At 43.5% G+C, this 21172-nt stretch overlaps 1 protein-coding gene across 4 annotated transcripts in view; it reads left to right on the forward strand.

The window, feature by feature from the left end:
• The window catches only part of RhoGEF3 (Rho guanine nucleotide exchange factor 3), a 129056-nt gene that overhangs the window by 9404 nt on the left and 98480 nt on the right, over positions 1-21172 (forward strand). For all 4 annotated transcript variants that reach the window (XM_025300364.1, XM_025300366.1, XM_025300365.1 and 1 more), the window contains exon 3: positions 9708-9818. In XM_025300364.1, coding sequence (XP_025156149.1) covers positions 9776-9818 — 43 coding nt within the window. In that variant the 5' untranslated portion in view covers positions 9708-9775. The remainder of the gene's footprint in view (positions 1-9707; positions 9819-21172) is intronic.

Below are 21172 nucleotides of genomic sequence, written 5' to 3' on the forward strand. Positions count from 1 at the left end.
TCGGCAAGGGCATTAAAACACTGACGTTGATGTCTAATCGATAGCAGACAGTAAGAACGAAGAATCGGATAATTGATGCGAGAAATTCCATCGCTATATGAAGGAACGATCACGAGATATCGTTGCGAGAAATTTTTATTGAATTCTTCGACGCGGTCTTTTCTATTTCCTCGAGAAGCTCGTACTCATTATGTGTTTACCTTCTCTCTCCTTTTTCGTCACATTTTTTCATACTTAGCGACGCGGAAAATGGTTTGTCGCGCTTCCACGAATGCATTGAATTTACGAGTCTCACGTTGAGACGTCTTATCATACGCTTTGGTTTATCTACACATATGTGAGCGTTAGAAAAAGATCTCTATAAAACTTACCGCACAAACGGCATAATTTATGATTCATTTCGACGTGTACTGCGACTCGAGAAGTTTCTTTCGAAAAATTTCCTTCTCTCCTTTTCCCCCGCCCGCGCATCGCATCTCGCTGCCCGATTTTGTTTTAATAATTGGATCGTAGTTTACACTGGCTTGTCCAGCACAGCCTACTTGTCCCAGAATATGTTTCTCAGTGCCGTGTACGACATACGCGACTCTTTCTTTGAATATAAAATTAGTTATCCATTTTTCAATAATACATGTATATTCTCATGTTACGAAACATAAACATAAACTACGCATCAGATTTCTTTTTCGCAATTTTGAAATTTTGACGAGTGCCGAGATATCTACGATGCATTGACACGTCAAACCGACGTCGGTATGTTGTGTCATGTGCAGACGCGCGCGAAATCGGCTGGTTATAACGATCGTATTATCGCAATCTCAAGGATATCCAGTCGATTTAATTTTTGTGAACAGCACACTGCGCTCATTTCGATTCGTGTATCGTGCTACGGATTTAATATATTCTCTTGTGTTCTCAACGAGCGTTATTTGTTTGAAAATTATACGCGAACCGCGGCTTAGTTTCGGACTTGTCCAGCAACTACGTTTTCGCGATCACACGTTTTGCGTCTTATTTCTCTTCGTAAAGTCAACGTGAATCTTTATCACCCATCTCGGTTACGTAATCCTAAAGAGAAAGTCTACATTTGGCTCGACAGACTCCCAAAACAACCCGGAAATTGGTAAACTCATATATATTAACGGCTCACAACAAAAAGTAGATATCAAAAATGTCGTTAATCCAATTTATGTTACTAATTTATATTATTACCAGAATTGAGATATAATTATTTCATTCGAACGAACGAATATCTTCTTCAAGACAAGCGAATCAATACGCTGCTCGTACTTCTTCTATTCTCGAGGTTTTACCGTCCTCGCAGTCTCAATTCTCGAGGTAACCAGCAATCTCGAAATTCGTATAATCTGAAGTTTATATCACAGTCAACAATCCCAGACGGTTCATAAAAAATCTGGAGCGCCTGAGGACTCACATGGGAAATCTGAATGATAGATTGCGTCAAGAAAAATAATCGATCTGATGCATTTGACTTTGTTTTTCTTTTATATGTTAGCGGTATGTCTCGTGTCACAATTACTCTCGCCGTCCAGACCGCAAGCAATGAGTTTTCCTTTCGTGACTCAATTCATCGAAACGAGGAAAACAGGGTCTTTCTAGAGGAAATAAAGATCTAATGCGCAATCGAAGATGTATTTATTTCTGGCTGGGTTTTGCTCGCGTCGTAGATTCCGGTGCGGTTAGTGAAAATGCCTGAGCTGATTAGCGAAACGCTTAAATATGCGTGCTACTAGAATCGTTTACGTAACGTGTAAAAAGTCAATCGTGATCACATGTATAAATTTGGTTGAAGAATCTCGAGATCAAACGATTGTGCCGATCGATTAAATCGTCGCGTTCCTCAAATTAGCAGACGTTCAGAATTTGAACGTTTCCTCAACAACACGTTGACATCGTGGCTGACGTGTATTTAATTAATGTTGACGTCAGTCAACGCTGCAGTTGCACGATCGGCTTGTGATTTTTTGTCGGCGGATAGGGCGTATGCAATTTCATAATCACGCGAACACGGCAGGCACAAATCATTTAATGGTTGCGGTGTAATTATATATAATGAATAACTAGGTCTGATGTAAGGGAAGAAGGTGAGTCGTTAGACGATTATATCGTACGCCTTTAATCAGACTCATACCGCGATCCCCGCGTTCTCTCACGAGACAATATCTCTCTTTTCGCACAGGGTGCAAAACTCGAAAAGAATTTTTCACTAGCTCGAAGTATCTCGAAGATATTTGCCCGTTGCAAAAATAAAAGGCATAAGGAGGAAAGAATATCTCGGTGATTTAAACAATCTGAAAGGTGATTAACGATGGACAAATATAGCGAACCGCTGCATCCCGCGTCAACGTATACACACGGATATATTCCAAAATATTCTGAAGCATTTAGCGGTCTAATCTAATCACTTTGGATTCTTATCAACCGTGTGAATGAAATTAACTCGTGTGTTAAAATTTAAGTTGCAACCGCAACAATTAGCTTTTTTTCTCCACTTCCAACAGTCGTCGTCGTATTATGCGCGCGAATTATCTTATTATATGAAGACTTGTATTCACACAGACGTTTCAGCTTGTACCTGCCAATCAAGTCGATCTTAAAATTGCCCATTACGTTTTTTGCGAGGTCTAGATGTACAAATCAAGCGTTCGTTCAGTCATGATCGATCAGTCGTAAACTCCGGCACACTGATGAAATTTTATGCTATGATGCATCATATACGGAAGCTCCTGTTAAATTACAAAATTAAATGTTACAAACTATTATTGTATTCGATCTCGCACATCGCCATCTCACACGCGATGTATCTACACACTTCTATAATAGGATATACATCACGTAATTTTTTTCTATTGAGTGAGGTCGACAGCTGTTTTAGCGCAAGATCAGCTAAACGAGATCAAATGTTATTACGCGTACCGCGTAATTTCAATACGCGGGATATTGAATAGAACGACTTTCGCGTGGCCTTCACTCAGCGATACTTCGCCATAACTGCATAAATGAATCACTGTAATTCATTTAATGCCTAACCTTCTGTCGGTTATTTCTCTACCTTAATTATGTCGTTAACGTAAATTGCGATACGTGCTTGTGGCCACTTACCTCTCTACGACCGCTTACTGCATTTGAGAAAGCAAATAAATCGGCGAATTTTGCCGTTGGTTGAAGAGACTAACGCCTGTTTTCAATTGTCAGCGAAAGAAATTATTTTACAAAATGCCTTTCATCAGAATTCAATCAAGTTAAGAATTCATTAGATCGTCAAGAATTATTTTTGGTCAATAAGAATTGACCGTTTTGTTTGGTTGTTAATTTGATATAGCACTATGACTAACAACGCGAAGAAAAAAAGAAACCTTCACGCGAGCGGGGAATGTCGGGTAATTTCAGCTCGTAAAATTAACAAACCTCGTCTGTACGCAAATGATGATGTTACGTAAAAAACGTAAACTGAGCGCACTCGCAATTATCGACTGAACTTAACACACTGTAAATTTCATTATCGAATAACTCTCCAGTATCTCGCGCTTTTCTAGGGCACTTTATTGTTCCGCGAAGACAAGATAAAACGACATTTTAGTCCGGCCGATATTGATATAACAGTTATTTATTATTCGCTCTAATGCGCATGCGTTGTTGATTGTTGATTCTTTTACGTTGAAATTTTGATATCAACTGGCTATACTTGAATTATTCATAAATAATTTTCTGCGTACGAAAACATTAATTAATATTAAATATGATCACAACACGGCAGTTCGTAATTAGCTCCTGTTTGATCATTTCTGTATTATATAACCAAGTGTAACATTCTATCAATATTAAGATATATCTTGTACTCGGCAACGAAACTCGTTACTCAACTTCTGACGCAGAAATAAGAGAAACAGAAAAATCACGTTGTAACGTAACGTTGTCGTATACAGAATGAATTGTGGGTGTGACATGAATAAAAATCCGAGTCTTTATGTTAATGTGGACATGTAGATTCAGAAATAAAAACCAAACCGGTCACGATTGTGTGACTGCTTGCAATCAATTTGCGATACGCGCGTAACTATGTTTAAAGTCGCGATTATTTATGCACGCATGCAATTTTGGCACATCGTGTACCGTAACATAATATTGTATTAATTTGCCGGCAGAGCATACTAAGAAAGAATACCCGAGTTGAGTGGCAAAGTCGGTACAAAAATTTTCGAGATTTGCAATACTCCATAATCTTGTGTTAGAGTCCTGTTAGAAAAAATAAATAACAGTAACACATGATATAACAATAATACATGTATGCACATAGGTTGCCGACGAGATATGTGCATGCTGCGTGTATTATAGATTATATATGTAGAGGTAATAAAAATTACGGCTATATGCATATAATAAGAGCTATGTGTGTAATTAATCATCGGCCGTTTGGAATATCACCCAATCTACGACCGGTTCTGCGAACTTTGCGATTAATTTCGTCTATCTATCTAGCTAGTAAATATTACAAACGCACGCTTCTCAATGTCATACATGCGCGGCCGTAGATCTCGAGATACGTAACACATGTAACATTCTACGTGTCTGTTTCGCTTATTTACAACCGACCGGCCGCAACATTAGGTATTCTTCAATTTTAATCCGATTCATGAGCTCCTTGCGCAAGATAGTGAAATAACGATTTATCAAATAACGATTGATCGCAGCTATGTGATAATGCCGAGTACCTGGCAGGCAAGATTCACACGAGAGCGATTTGCTAAATGTATTTTATACATGCACGCGTAGTCATACGAAGTTACATTTATTTCACGTTGAAAGGTCGAGGATTTATTAAACAAACGGGAACTAGCCGGTAATATATTATATATATGATATATTGGAAAAATCTGGATAACTACATTAGTTATTTACGTATTTATATAAACTTTACGAAATTAATATCAAATTTTTGCACAATATTAATCGCTAAACAATAACGTATGATCTCGCTAAATTGCACGAGTAATTTTTTTTTATTTAAAGCTTCTTTAAATCGTTTTATTTTAATGGAAATCGCAATCGAGTTGCATAAACGTGTTTTTCTGTAGCCGCGTTACGATACAAATGATTTAATCTTAATAATCGCACATATGCATGAGTGATGAATTTAATAATAGAAATTAATTCATCCAGATCCAATCGGATAAGTCGGAGGAGACCTGCATAATGTTACAATATGCAACGATATATTCGCCATTAGCAGATATTATCGATACATAATATAATTTGGTGATATTTTTATGCTAATATAAAAATAATAATTTCTAGTTAACTGCTCGGTATTCTAATGTCTCGGATATTAAAATATAATTGACCCTGAGAAAACTTGGTGAATATCGAGACTTTTCAAAAACAATCGTCACACAAGTACACGCATTTAGTTTATAGTACATTTAAAAATAAGCGTCTCCTTATTTAGCAACATTTCTAAATCGCGTGCTTATCAATCTTAAAATATATAAAAGTTTTTACAACGTTTTATATCTAACTCATTTCTTATTATAAACGTTAAGAATATTATTACACGCTCTAATTCCAGCATGAATAATTCATTCACGTATTTTTCACAGGCATAGACGCTAGAAATAAAGCTAGTGTAATTTTAATTTGTTTCACAATCGATCACTACGTAATCTTCAATATATGGACACACAGTCGATGTTTTGGATATATTTTATCAAAATTCGTCGTATATAAGATCGACATCAAAATATCCGAAAATAGCGTATCAAAGATACGTGAAATACTAGTGTATAATCGACGTTCCTCGAAATTCGATTTGAGATTCCAGCAAAACAGACATTAGCGCAGTTAAACGCGAGGAACGGTCTTCTTCGCGTTGACGTAAGAAAAGAAAGAAAAACATCAGGATTTAACGTGTATATGCTCGCGAGATTCAAATCTATTAAACTTCAATTACGACGGGAGCACGTGACACGATCGGTGGCTATTTCCGTTGGACTTCGCGTATATCAGCGGCTTTTTGCAAACAACGTTACCTCCCCCCGCTCTACTATCGATTATTCGATTGCGCGTTCGTTCCGCGGCTTTGCTCACAGACGATGACCTTGAATGATCTATCCATCGGCGGTTGCAGAAGTGAGAGGAAAAAAGAGGAAACAAAAAAGAAGAAACAGGAATACCGGATACGAGTCTCTTATTAATACACCGTTCATGCGTGTCACGAACATAGTTAAGTTCCCACAAGCGCGGTATGCTAACGAGTTTCGCCCGTGAATGCAAAAACAAAAAAGCAACAGAGGAGAAGAAAATTTTACATATATATATATATATAACGTAACGGCGAAACCGCGATGTGTGGAACCGCTTGGTCAGTGTCGTGCACCAGCACGCCGCGTGTACGATTCTTGCGCGGGAGGTACGAGAGACGTACCTGAGGAAGCTCGCGAAATATGTCACGAGATGACGCATGTTCGTCAGTCACACAGCCGAATGCATCTTTTTATTTCTTTGTCTCAGCGAATATTAATCGCGCAATTAATAAGAAACGTTTGCGACAGCTGCGATTGTCGGGCCGTATAATCGGTCATTTCTCGCTTCGCGCGAGAGACGCGCGCGAGCGCATATTGTTGTCCCGTCTCGTTGCGCGCAATGCCGTCTGCGATCCTGTATGCTTTCTCGCACACGTGTCGCATACCTCGTACGACCGATGCTCGCACAGCCGATGTAGAGAAGTATTGTGCGCGTGCTGAAAATAGAAATCTCTGGAGCGGCTAAGTGACACCGTTACAACGCGCGAATTCAACGCATATAACGCGCTGGAATCCGCATATTTTAGAAATTTCCCGAGACCTCCCTCGGCAACCCGCCTCGTCGTCGCTCGGAGAATAGCGATGAGCTATGCTCGAGATAGTACCGTTACAGAGACCTCCGGAGTCCTCGAATCTATTCTCAAGGATAATATCTATGAATTTTAATCCGCCGCGTGTGCAGTCTTCTCGGCGCGATGTGTAGCGCTACGGGGCAGGGCAGGGCAGAGAGCGAGAGAAAGAGAAAAAGAGAGAGAGAGAGAGAGAGAGAGGGAGGGAGGGAAAGAGAAGCTCCCATTACATACGGCATTAATAATGAATGAACGAAGCCGCAACGTCGCAAATCAGATGCGAGCTCCTTATCACGGGAGCGCAGCCTCGCGATTTTATTATCGTCGGGAGGGGCGCGAACGCTCCTCCTCTTCCCGACGCGCTCGCGATCGTGGACTCGCAACTGTGTGTGCGAACGCACGTCGCGCGTCCACACGTTCACCGATCGACACTTCCTCCTGCTGAGATCGTCAAATCGCCCGTCTGGAAAACGAGACTTTGAAGACGCAGATGTACCAAGAAGACGAACGAAAAATGATTTCGTCCTCCGTCAAGCCTCCGTAACCGCGAGGAGCGCAGTCGGACCGCGACCGCGAGGATTCGCCGGTGGTCGGAAGGGAGATCCAATAGCGTCGGAATTGAATAACTTATCGACAGATGTCGTGGAGCGCGAAGGCACGTTCGGGAACAACTTCCTCCTCACCGGGAACCACTGCGGATCCGCCTGAGATCGATAGGCTACATCGTCGAGTCGCTTCAGCCAGCCAGCTAGCCAGCCAGCCAGTTCTCGCGTTAAACCTCGACCTTCACCTCCGTCCGGCGTACTTCTCTCTTTCTCTCACTCTCTTCGCGTGTTTCTCTCTTTTTCTCTGAATATCTCTTACCTCATTTCTCTCCTCTAGACTTCTTTCTCTTCTGACTTTTATGGTAAAACCCTACTTGAGACACCTCCGCGATAACACGATACCACGCAATAACACGGCCGCAGAAGCATCTCTAAAAAGAAATACCTATCCACGTACAAGACTCTTACTCATTAACGAGCACACGATATTATAGAAATTATCTTGTAATCGGAATCAGCAGATCCGTAGTTGAAGAAACCGTGGAATGTTTGTCGTAATTTATTCCGTTTATGCTGTCGGGATCCTCGTGTCAGAAGGGCAATCGACATGCACTTGCAAAGAATCGAAGAAGGCGAGCGACTTGCACTCAACGCGCGCCAGCATCGTTCACTTTGTTTCGCCGGGAGAGATCGAAGAGCCTGACCAGAGTTATTTGCCAAAGAGATAGTTGAGAATCTTCTCTCTCTCTCTCTCTCTCTCTCTCTCTCTCTCTCTCTCTCTCTCTCTCTCTCTCTCTCTCTGGCGGCGGAATTCTACCGTAAATACCAGCGAAGTAGCAGGATATATATAGGTCAGCAGCAGGAAGTGCCAGCGAGTTACCTGGTGCGCGCACGAGCTCGCACGATAACCCGCGGCACGGTTCAGCCAGGACCTTGGACTGGTAACCCATATAATGCGCGCACGCGGAAGCAACGCAAACGTGTCCTTCAAGCATCGATAACCCCTCGGCCCCTCGGTTTTATTTTACCCTTCGAATTTAGCGCGGCCACCCCTCGCGAATACGAGCCCGGAGCCACGCATGGTGGTCTCGACATTCGCATTCGCTGACACACTCGACCAAGAGATCTCCCTCGACATCGGTATTGTTATCGGAAGCGAAGAAGCGAGTGCTGTAACCAAATCGGGATGACGGACGAGATGAATGCTGGCGCAAACTCCGCTACATGATACAAAAATAATACAAATGAGAAATTCTGTTCCGGTTGTTACACCGGGATTGCATGAAAGGAGGAGAAGCACCGATCGGAAGAGACTAGGCGGGTGAATAGGTGTGAACAAATGTTAATGACATTGTCACACATCAACATTTTATTATATTTTAACTGACTACGTCAGCAGGAATTGAACGAATTGGCCGAGAGATACGAATGATCGTCGGATATCTTGCTTCCTTAGATATAAATTTATTGTAGATACGCAAGAAAACATTTTTGACAGTTGAAAGAAGCATTTAGAACAGGAATTACGGTATTGCGCGAAAGTAATTGAAACTTATACCCAATCGTGTCCCTTCCTTACGAGTTTGAATTATTTTTGTTCATATTTTAGTCATAGTCAGTCATAGTGGATTAAACGCGGAAGATCTTTTAAACATTCAACGAGATTGAAAGCGTTTGAGCAATCCGCTCTCATGGCGCTCATCAAATACGACACGTCCCGCGAATTCTTGGCCGAGAGCTAAGAATTTTCCACGAGAGTTCTAATGTCGAGTGACCCGAATTATATGAAAGTTTTAATTAATTGCCAAGCGACGAGCTAGCAACGCGTAAACGGACGCAAATAAGAGGCGGGGAAGACGAGTTATAATTAAAATAGACTGGGACATAACATGAGAATAGAATAAATAAGCAGTATATGAGTAGGAATTTAAAAAAATACCGACCTCAAGTCGGATTCACTTTATGCCATACGCTTTAATAAAACAATATGTATGGTAATTGCAAAATTTAAGAGGTTGATAAGCTTGAAATAAAAAAAACTACTGTTCTGTACACGCATTATGCACATCTGTACGTCTTTGCTGCATGTCTTTGTTACAGTATATTTATATCCCATTCACCAATACTTCATAATGTTTTGTAGACTTCGCTGAGATATTTATATGTCTCTTGTCCCTTTATCGAAATCCTCGTTTAAAATTCTCTTCTACACCTCTGATGATGACGGAGAGATCTCGTGAAATTTAACGAAACTTGTTCGAACTCGATTCCAGGTGCAGATTCTGACGTGCTTGGGGCCGAGAGGAATTCTTAGCTCGCGCAGCTTCGGCCGACCACATGTATGGTGTCCGCAGGCCAATCATTGATGATAAGAAAACGTCAAGGTAAGCTCCATCACACACATGTGTCTCACTGATCAATTATGCAATTTGCGAGGCGACTGAAATGTTAAGTATGCGACTGCGTTAATGAAATCGCACGAAATTACCGTATAGAGCACCGCGCTGGACTCGTCGGGAGAGACCGTGTATAACGCATTCGTCACGTCGCTTAATTAATCGTCGAGTCGACCGAAGAACCTGCTATTCATCCTTCCGTCCGCGCGTGCCGCTCCTTTTCCTTTCTATTACCTTTTCTTCCTCTTCCTGCGATCCCTTCTCGTTTTCTCACGCTACGCTAGATCGCCCGCTCACAGTTATCCGACGAATGCATGCAACGCAGCTAGTCGAGCGCGCGTTGCAACGGCCGAACTGAATTCCATTAATTCGCGCGCGCATATTCGGCCTCGTTTCGAGATTAAATTGAGTTTCTTTTGTACGGAGAACGGGGCCGCGCGCGTCCGGCGAGGCGTGTCCCTCTGGTAAGGTAATCACTGGACCAAATTCCATTCGTTTAGCTTCGGAGCACGCCCGTAAGAGTCGCGGCCTTAAATAATGCATCTCGATGCATCTCTCTCGAATGTGCCGGAGCTTTTCAGCGCCGCAGCGCCGAATCGAGCGCGACTCCGTTCAAATAATACTTTCGCGAATAAGCGGTGCGTGTCGCGCGTGTCACGTATCGAACTACACGTGAACGCTGTTCGGTGACATATGATATATGAAAACAGAGGAAAAAGGGAACAGAGGATGCATTTGTCTTTTCGCTTAAATTGCGGCCGACGAACATTGTTCGATTGTTCGAGATACACAATAGATACGATCTCGTCGCGATTATAGCAGATCAATCCTAAGATTCCAGTCCGATGTCATTAAAATTGCTAATCGCCGCTTGTTAGTCATTATTACGATCGAGGGACTTAAGGAACGAGTTTAACGCATTTAAATGAGACACGTCTCTGCGATGAACAAAACAAGACATCTGCATAAAAATAACGATTGTCGCATTATATACGTTGAAATTCAGTGAGGTTTTTTTTCATAACGAGATACGCGAAGGCGAAGGCGATCCCCGGGCATAACCCGAATAACTTTTGATTTGCCGATTTATTGGGGAAGCGATACACCAGCAATACTATTCCTTTTCTTCTTGTTTTTTTGCCCAACAGCTGATAATAACTCTCATTGCGCGTTACACGCAACATCGGGTGTATCGATCTGTTTTTGTTTACAAAATTATCCGTGCGCATGTTTTTGTTATATCGGCTTGAACAAGTTATCAGATTAATGCTTCTAAATTATGACACGACGTGTTACACGTTTACACGATTATTATTCATATAGTAGGATCAGTTTTCAGTATACATTAGGATATCATTGACTGAATTAATATTAACATCAGCAGCGCGATATTTACTTAATTAGCGATATTGGGAGTATGATTTTAACGCTTTTAGACGGGATGTTCTGCCATTGCTGTCTAAGCGATGCGAAATCATGTTCAGCGACATTGTCAGGATATTTTTCCGCAAATTAAAAGGGAGTGACGCGTGATGTATTGGCCACCGATGAAATTCGCGCGAGCACGAGCAAGCCGGGGCGAAATTACACACGGGTGTGTGTAAAAGACACTTGCTATCCGGCAAGAAAGTTGCCGCGTTATCCGCTCGCGGGAAGTTCGCGTCACGAGTCGCGGGAGTTAGCGTTTTGTTTTTGAAACACATCCCCGTAAAGTTGCGATCGTTGTTAGCCTTCCGGGCACGGAGGAGGGGAGGGGGGGGATCATGCAGTGTGCGGAGCTGTTCCGTATCTGCCACTGAACTTCATGCCGAAACACAAGCAGGATACGGATGTGAGGCATTAACAAGAGTCCTGAAACGACAGCCACGCTCGATGAATACCTGAATACACGTCGAAAGTTCGCGATTGCGTTTCCATGTAATAATACTTAAGAAACGTGTCCTTTTGTATACTTTAAACGTATCGTCAGTCACGCGGGCGCGATCGTGCTTCACCCTGCGCAAGCAGGGCAGAAACTACCGGGGTGAGACTAGTGTCACGTGTTCGCCTTGCTAATATAGCTGATTCGTAGTCCGCCGAGTGAGCGGATAAAACGGGATGTCGCGAAGCGCATACGAGCAAACAGTCTGTCTGTCTCTCTGGATACATTCTATCTTGCAGGTACGCCCGACTGTAAACTAATTCTCAAAAGTATCGCGCGCGTGTGAGCCGCACTGAATCATAGCCGATGCTCGAATGATCGCATCGGCCGTTTACGGCCGAGGCAGCAACTGTCAATCGCAAACCGGCAATCGATCGATCGGTCGGTCGTAAACTATTCGACACCTTTACCCTCTGCTCGCTTGGTTCGCCCGCCTGGTTTAAGAAAAATTGCTCGAGCATCCGTGCATAATTCATATTTTAATTGCCACGCACTCTTCTCATTCGCCGATTAAACTGAACGCGTTGATGTATCACGTAGCAAGACTTCATTCCATTCGGATTTGCTCTCGTATTTCTCATTTCGACGTAGGATCTGGATCTCGTTAAAATTTTCCGTGACGTTGCGTACTCTCAGGACGTTAAAACGGCAGACAGAGTGAGAGAGGGAGAGAAAAGAGAGAGAGAGAGAGAGAGAGAGAGAGAGAGAGAGAGAGAGAGAGAGAGAGAGAGAGTTTCAAACCGAGGTCAATCTTCCGACCTGTGTCGAATCATTTTTGCCTCAGCAACGTACCCTATGTCAAATCTCGACCGTCATTTTTATACAAGTCCCATAATAACCGAAAACTTATTCATTTTGCAAATTTACTCGCCGTTATCTTATTCGGCGAGCTCATTCTCCGATAATTAAGAACGCAGCGAAGTTCACATTGACTCTTCTTTTACTTATCGGCTGGAGCTTCCTTTTCTTGCAACTGCGATCGGAGTTTCTCTCTTATCCTCTCCTGAGAACGGTAGGATATTAATGGCCATAAAACATTATCGATTATCGTCAACAGCTATTCGAGTCAGCTTTTTCTGTCTGAGTAATATCAGCGAAACTTATAAATTATCCATGGCTCTATTTTTCTTCATTACGATATTATAAATTTCGGGTGATTCAACTTGTTTTCTTCACATCGTCGCTCACGTTCAAATCAAACGCTCAAGCCGGAATGACTTGGCGACCGACGATTCTTGCAATAAAACTCGAGTATGCGCAAGTCATGCGGGGTTAAACGCGAGTATTCCTTCGAACAACGCGCCAATAGGTACGCAGGTAGATCGTGAAATCGAACGTAGCGAACATACAAACGCACTGGTTGGCGTTAATTGGCACAGTATTTTGAAGCACCGAGACAAGCTATTAAAAGCTGTTAAAAGCGTCTATTAAAAGCTATCGAAGTTCACTTTGGCGAAGCACGATGCATCACTGACGCCAGGGAATGGGTCAACGGTACGAAAGGATTGGTAACGATCTGGAAGGATCATTCGTTTCGCGTGCAGCTCAAACGAATGGGTCACGAGAGACAAGAGAGAGAAGTGGATCAGCGCGTGATCTCGTTTCTATCTTTGTAGTGTACCCAGCGACAACGAAAGCGACGGCCAAACGGCTTGAATTCGACGAGTATGCGCAGAGACAATCGCACGGAATATTATCGGTTTCGGCGGAGTGTACACCGAAGGTATAAACGATAATGGCCGATGTTTATCATGAAAACAACCGTTATTTATTCCGGAACAAAAAAGAGAAACGACCGCGGGACCCTTGTTAAAATAGTGGGAATTGTAAGATAATACTTAGTCGTTACACTCGGCGAGTAATTATAATAACCGCGTGAGGGTAATTGGGATTTATAAACCGAGAATTACTCCCTTTACGAACTTAAATTATTTTCGCTCGCTATTAAAGGCTCGTAGTCGGAGTTTAGTAACGGATTAAACGTGGAAGATGTTTTAAACATTCAGTAAGATCGAGAGTATTTGAGAAAGTCTCTGCCGCCGCAGCCGTGGTGATGCTCATCAAGCGCGCGGCACATCCGATGAATACTTGCACGCTTGAAGAATTTGCAGAGAAAGAGGGAGAGAGAGAGAGAGAGAGAGAGAGAGAGAGAGGGGGGGGGAGAGAGAGAGAGAGGGAGAGGGAGAGAGAGAGAGAGGGGAGAGGAGGGAAGACGAGTGAGCTTTAACGCTGAGTGACCCAAGTTATGCAGAAGTTGCGATTAATTGCAAACCGACGAGCTGCTAACAATGCGCAACTGAATACAAATCAACCACAGCCGGGAGGAATGAGGTACCATTTGTGTTAAATTCCCGTGCTCGAAATAAAAGAACGATTTCTACCGTAGCATTTAACGTTACGTATCTTCGTGTAGACGTTATTATTTACATTTATATTCCCCCTGCGTATCTACCAGTATTTCAACGTATTTATGGACTTGCCGAGAATATCTACCTCGGTTATTCTTTTCTCAAGATTCTCGATCAGAATTTTCTTCTCCTTTTGCCTCTGAAAAAAGTAATGATATGAAAGTTTCTTCCACGCGTGATGCGTCGTAGAAATTGAAAAAAAAGAGAAAAAAATATATATATACGCGTATATATATAACGCGTGTATTTTGCATTTGCATGTATTGCAATATTATGCGAAGAAGGTTTCACATGTTTAAAATTACTAGCACGGCACCATAGTCGAGCATGGAAAACGCGATGTTTTCAACTCCCTCGGTCCTCTCCGAAGTTGTGTTGATTCTCACACTACGCGGCGGAACATGCCTATCTATGAAAAGAAGTATAATATAGCCCTGAATTAATGAACAAAGTTTCCAAAATGTTGTAAAATGATATCTCACATGAGTGAAGTGATATAAAGCGAAGAATGAGTTGAATATGATATCACACTAAAATGAAGGATACATCGTCTAGATGCGGAAGAATAATGACACACGAACCTTAAAATGTGTCTGAGCGCATGGAACGGTTGCTTGTGAAACTCATCCACGGTTGCGTTGATTATTATTGTTGAGTCAACTTTAGCATTCCAAAAAGAGAGTCTCCCGGCTAAGTCCAAAGTGATATTCCAATCGATCCAGTCAGACACCCATTGCGACATGCATTTGATGATGCTCCTCGCGTAGTCCTCGCCGCACTGCCACGAGTTCAGAATCACAGGATTATCTACAAATTGTCATTTGTCATTCTTACGAAAATATAGACCTACGGTAGATATGTGAGCTATGACTCATAAAACCGCCTCATAAAACTTCAAACTCTGCCATTTTAATGTAAGCTGATAGTCGTGGGATTTTTTTCACCTTGATATTACGAGATATAAACTTGATTCAAATAAATTTGCATCGTAGTATTTTTCCTCTTCTCCTAAAGGGTTATCTCCTTTCATCTATCTATCAGGCTATCGACGCATCGCGAAAATCTTTCAGAGCGCGAGGAAAATTTAATATCGAAATACATTTTATAAATTGATTTTCTCGAGTACTCGCTAAAACTCCGCTGACAACCTCCGTTACTAGCAACTTTTCCGGAAATTATTGCTTTAATTCGTCCAAAGCATCCACCTCGGTAATATTATTGGTGTACCAATGAACAACGACTCCACAGACAATTTCTGTGGCTCTTTTGTTCTGAAGTGTATCTTCCGCCGATTGAAAGACAAACGGCTAATTTTCTCTCCTAGCAAGATCTTCATGTCTCCAGTTTTCTTCAAAGCAAGCGATAAGTACTCGATAATCCAATCTCTCTGTTCTTTGGCGGATATTCGCATCGAAAGACCAGAGATATATCTGTAGTTTAACAATTGATTTTGCGGTGACATGATCCTAAAATCTTAACGTTGGCAAGTTCGAAAATATCTATGAGAGCGTAACACATCGTGATATATTATTTGACGAAATATCTGGGCCATGTTCTTCGATATTTCGGGTGCAGCTTAAATATCGCGTGTTCTATTCACGCAAATGAATCATTTAGCCATTTTTGATGCTGTACGTACTTTATTTCGCACGTTTTCGTAGTGTAACATGAAGCAGATTTCAAAGATTTGACATGTGGATGCGAGTCACTCTCTTCCGTCGTTTCTCTGAATATTTTAATTAATCCGGACTAGTCCGACTACTTCTGAATTACAAATCGCTGAATATTTCATGCGTCATGTTGAGCTACCGAGTACAACCAAAAAGTATATTCCCGTCCAAAAGATACGTTAAAGAGTGTCGTTTCCACGGACTCAAATTGAGCCCCACTATTCGAGCGGAATGAAGGGGTTAATAGAAAAGGGTTAATTGTGTTTAAATATAGAACGTAATTTATGTGCACATGATTGTATCTGTATCACTATCGTAAAGAGTTGACGGGATAGTTACGCAGAAACTTATCTGTTTAATCTGAGAATCATTAATCTATGCAGCACACACCATTTCCCGTAATGCGTGGATGAAATTCACAGAAATTCACACTCCTTTACGAAAGATTTCGCGAGATACGAGTGCGACGTGACAATACAAATTTCCTCCGGAACAGGTTCGCAGTTTTTCCCGCCGCGCGCAGGAGACGACACGTCGTTTTCATACGACGGGCGTCGTTTATTAAATTACCGGCCCGAGAATTTCTACACTGGCATCTCTTCAGGCCGTCGTCGTTAAAAGAGCGAGCGGAACGGAGCGGATGTTGAGAAAGAAGGGCACGCGATCGGATCGTTCGTATGGAAAATTTAGTACAAGCCCGTAGCGAGAGTCCGTGGTGGATCGCTTCTTGATGTCGCTCTTATCCATCTTCGGCGCGGCAGTAGCGCGGGGTGAAAAGCGATCGATCAAAAATTGATGAAACCACGCTTCCCCGGGCGAGAGACAGTAAATTCGACGTCCAAAGACGTGAGCTCCGGAGCATTCGATAATGGCGCCGGCGAAGATCGTCGAAACGAATCGAACGGGACGGCTAACAATTTGCCCGTGTGCCACGCGGGAGTGTCTGAATACATTTTTTATCTCGCACCGTCTTGCCACTCAAGGCATCATCCGCGAATCACTGACGCGTATCGCGCCGTAATTGTGTTTGTAATCACAATACCGGCTGCTCAGTCAAGGGTCCGAGATGTTTCGGCTCTCGAGAGCACTCCTCTCTCCGAGTTAATTACTCTTCATTTTCATTCGCTTCGGCCGCGCCGCATCAACGTGGTTAAACGCGGGAGAAGCCCGGAGAAAAGGCCGGCGAAGTTTTCGTGGGAATGAACTGCCGGTCGTATTAAAGCACATCGAGTCGTAATTGGAAACCTTGAAATCAAAACTGATGAAATTTCCCTCTTTGATGTTTGTGATACGATCCGTTTATCTTTGCCCGCGGCACATCGGAAGTGAGTTAGTTTGGCTTCATTTAAATTGAATTTCGCCTTCTCTCTCTCTCTCTCTCTCTCTCTCTCTCTCTCTCTCTCTCTCTCTCTCTCTCTCTCTCTCTCATACACACACATACACACACACACACACACACACACACACAGACATATACAACACTTTATTGATGGATGACGAAGTATTACATCAAACTAAATATTGTTACCTGTTACGACGATGACGCAACGACGACGTCAAACAAATAACGCGCGCAACTAGAATGTTTTTTCCGACGTCAATAAGATGTCAAACAACTACATATAGCTACTCATCGTACAGAACGCGACGTTGGAGGGGTTTATTTCACCCGCTCGATAACAATTCGGCGACGTGAGATAAACGTCGTCGATTAGATAAGAGTGCGACGAGTCAACATTCTCGCGTCGTTGTCTGCTTCTCGATAGGATCTCAGCGACGTTCGCTCGTCCGGGCTGCCCGGGCAGGCAATTTTCGCGTAACCTTGGTGCTTTCGCGCGAGTCATCGCGGAATAACAATGTGGATGAACAAGATGACGTGCGTGATGGGTGGGCGACAAGAGAAACACGCGATGTGCAATTCTCGTCGGTTAATCTCCATAAACTCGGCCGCGCTCGTACTCTCCGGGATGCCGCTTGCGAAAATCCAGCGGCGACATGAGGCGACATCGTGAATACAATGCGAATTCGTTACGGGGATTGAGGGAGCGACGAACTCTCCAAATTGGCGACACGGCCGTATAATGAGCGCGTCGTCGGTGTCACGGCAAACGCGGAAAATAATTACTGTTGCAGGATTGACCGCCGCCGCCGCCGCGGCGGACAAATGGCGGGAGGGATGCGCTTGATTTCGCGCGTGAAATCGTCGCGCGATGATGCGCCGCGGCGGTACGCAAGTGCAGTCTCGAAGTTGTAATAATCGATTCGCGCGGCGTCGCGTCGCGTCGCGTTTGAAGCTTATCGAAAAGCATTCCGCCGTTGAAACGATGCAAACCGTGCGAGAGGACGACAGGAATACGGGCAGAAATTGCGAGGGGATGTCAGATCGGACTCCGTCGTTTTCTGGCACACTCCGCTGCACTTTGACACACTTTGCCATGTTCCGTTGTTCACTCTCGAACTACGGATTTTATTCTCCGCTTCCTACTGCGCCGACCGCCCCTGCCCTGCTCGATCTACTATCGCGTAAAGCCTATTAATGAAATCGCAATCTTGTGGAAAGCGAATTCTCGTCACCGAATTCTTCACGCTGAGACCGTTTCCATCGACACAATCGTGAAGGAAAACGTGCACTTATGTGCACGCATTTTTTTAACGACACCCCCCGCCTATCGTCTCTCTGATGACTCGTTGGCTGCTTGTCTCGGTCGACATCGCCTCGACGAGAGATTTTTGCGAGGTATACAGTTTTCTGAATTTATCTAAGTTTTTATCTGAATTTCTTGCTGTCCCATGAAAAATATCTCTTTTATCATTTCGCTCAGAGAGAGAGAGAGAGAGAGAGAGAGAGAGAGAGAGAGAGAGAGATGCTTAAAGCGCGCTTACTCGAGTACTCTCCCCGGCGCATGATCGAGAGAAATATGCTGGCACTGTTCATGCACCGAAAAAGCGATTCGAGCTTGCTCACGCGTTCACTCGCCTTCGTCTTTGAATATGTGTGAATAAGTGAGTCCCCTTTTCTACTGCACGTGGGTGCGCGCGAGCGCGCGTCCCCTCTGATCGATTCTCATTCGTAGAAATATCATCATCAATCGCGTCGCACGTTATTACAGCGTTGACGTTCCGCGTCGACCCTTTGTTTGTACGTATTCAGACTTTCGAGCCGATAACTCCAGGCTATATCTGCTCATCCCGTTTATCTCCCCGATATTTATACAGACGAATCCAATATTCGCGTCCCCTCTTTCATCCTTTCGTATAAAAGACGACGCGAGGAAGACGTTCCTGTTCAAACCGGAAAGAATCGTGTGTTGGCTCGCAGCGAATTACCCCGGCAGTTATTTGCTACTTTAATCGAGAAAAGAAGACTTTTTTCAACAATGCAACAAAATTTGTGAAACTTCGATATTTGTTCCGTCAGGCGAATAATAAGGACCAATGAGAACGCAGATTTGATTCCTTCGCGATTTCTAAGATCGCGTTTCAAGCTTTCTGACGCTCTTGTTATATTCTTGAGTCAATAATATAATATCTCTCATTATGTGTTACTTTATGCATCTTTCATATCTCGATGCAAAAGAGTCATTTACTTCACATTTCGTCCCGTCCTTAGACACGTTTGTGATCGCAGTATATATCCATATTTGGATCGAATTTTTCTTTGCGCGAAATATTCTCGGGATCATTAATGAGACTCTTTGTCTTTCTTACTGTCGTCTCATGCTTCCCGTAGGATCGGCGTATATATTCTCCCTCCCCCCGTCGTCAGATATGACCGACAAATCCTTCGACATCCTTTTTCATCTCAATTTCGAAGATCGCTCATCGTCGTGGACAAAGCGCTGGCGTAAGCTAACTTCCCTTATTGTCCGACCGCAGATCGAGTGCCGCTACTTGCCGTAAGTAGAGTCATCCGTTCGTGATCAGCCGCGACCGGCGCGGCGCCCAAGAAGATACGGCGCGTCTGTTTGCACTGTCGACTTCATTCGTTCGCTTTTCCCCTCGCTATTGTATTTATCCCCCCGTCTATGCTAATTTTCATTCCTCTGCTATTTCATTCCCCCCTCTCCCCCTCGTGCCGCTGCGCCGCGTTGAGCGTATTTTTATTCAGCTGAAAAAGAGCTCGCTTCTCCGTCGTAGACATAAGCAGCCGCCGGGGGGGTTGAAATTGTTTTCAAGGCACGATTTCGAGAATAGGTCTGACCACTTTTCCGCAGAGACTCATAATGGAACAATGATAATAATATGAACAATGGGGATGTCAATGGGGAAAGGGAGCAAAATAAATGTGTTACTCCGCCGTAAGTCGAGACGATTAATGAGGAGATGGATGATATCATTAGACACGTGATATCGCGACGCGTCTTCCATGTCACTTGTGCTTCCCGCCGTCGCGATGTAGCCGCAATGAAAAGGAACACATGGCGCATCTAGCCGAGTCCAACGTCCCGGTGTCTCCCTTTTCCCCTTCGCTACGTCGGATATAGCAAGCGCCATTCGATAATCGACGAAGTTTTGATCCGCCCTCGGGGCTTTATTGCCTCCTCGTGCGGTCGATGACTATGTTTGTAATTAGGATCGTTCGAAACTACGCGAACTGTCCAATGGTATGGCGGCAATGTTATCCAGACACATATAGCGGGCCGCGCACAATGGATATTTAATCTCAGCCTCCCATCGAGACCGAAGTGAAATGATCGATCGCCCGCTCGTTGCTTTTCAGCGGAGCGGGAGTTCAATCTATATGTAGCTTCCAGCTCGCCGCCGGTTTTCCGCCGTGCGCATCTTAATTTGGCGAAAACGTCGCGCGATTAAAAGGGAGAAACGGGTCTCCGGCGAATTTTTGCAGCCGTGTCATGTCGCTCGCACATAACGCACGACGTCTATCGTTCTCTTATTCGCAGTCGCGACGGAAACTTTCCGCGGTGTGGAGAATCGCGCGGTATCGGAGACGCCATCATTTTGCTTTCGCGACGAAATTAATTGTTAAAGTCGTGCGCACCATCGGACCATACTTTTCCAGAGAAATATTTCGCGACAATCGGAGCCATCGTGCGAAAAAAAAATATATATATATATATATTTATTATTTACTACACTATAGAGTCTTCCCTGTCTCGTGACTTTGAAAAACTAACTTATCGCGCACGTGGCATGAATGTATCCTCGCGAACAACGTCACTCCTGTGTGCGTATGTGTGTATGCGAGGGCTTTACGAAATAGATGCATGTGTGGATGTGTACACGTGTGTACATGCGTGTATGCATATATGTGAATATCGTTTACTCGTATAAGGTATAATGTTATTAAACGGTGTTGCAACTGAGTTAATTAAACGAGACAGC

This window comes from Harpegnathos saltator, unplaced genomic scaffold (genome assembly GCF_003227715.2).
Source record: "Harpegnathos saltator strain DR-91 unplaced genomic scaffold, Hsal_v8.6 scaffold36, whole genome shotgun sequence".
Classification (NCBI taxonomy): domain Eukaryota; kingdom Metazoa; phylum Arthropoda; class Insecta; order Hymenoptera; family Formicidae; genus Harpegnathos; species Harpegnathos saltator.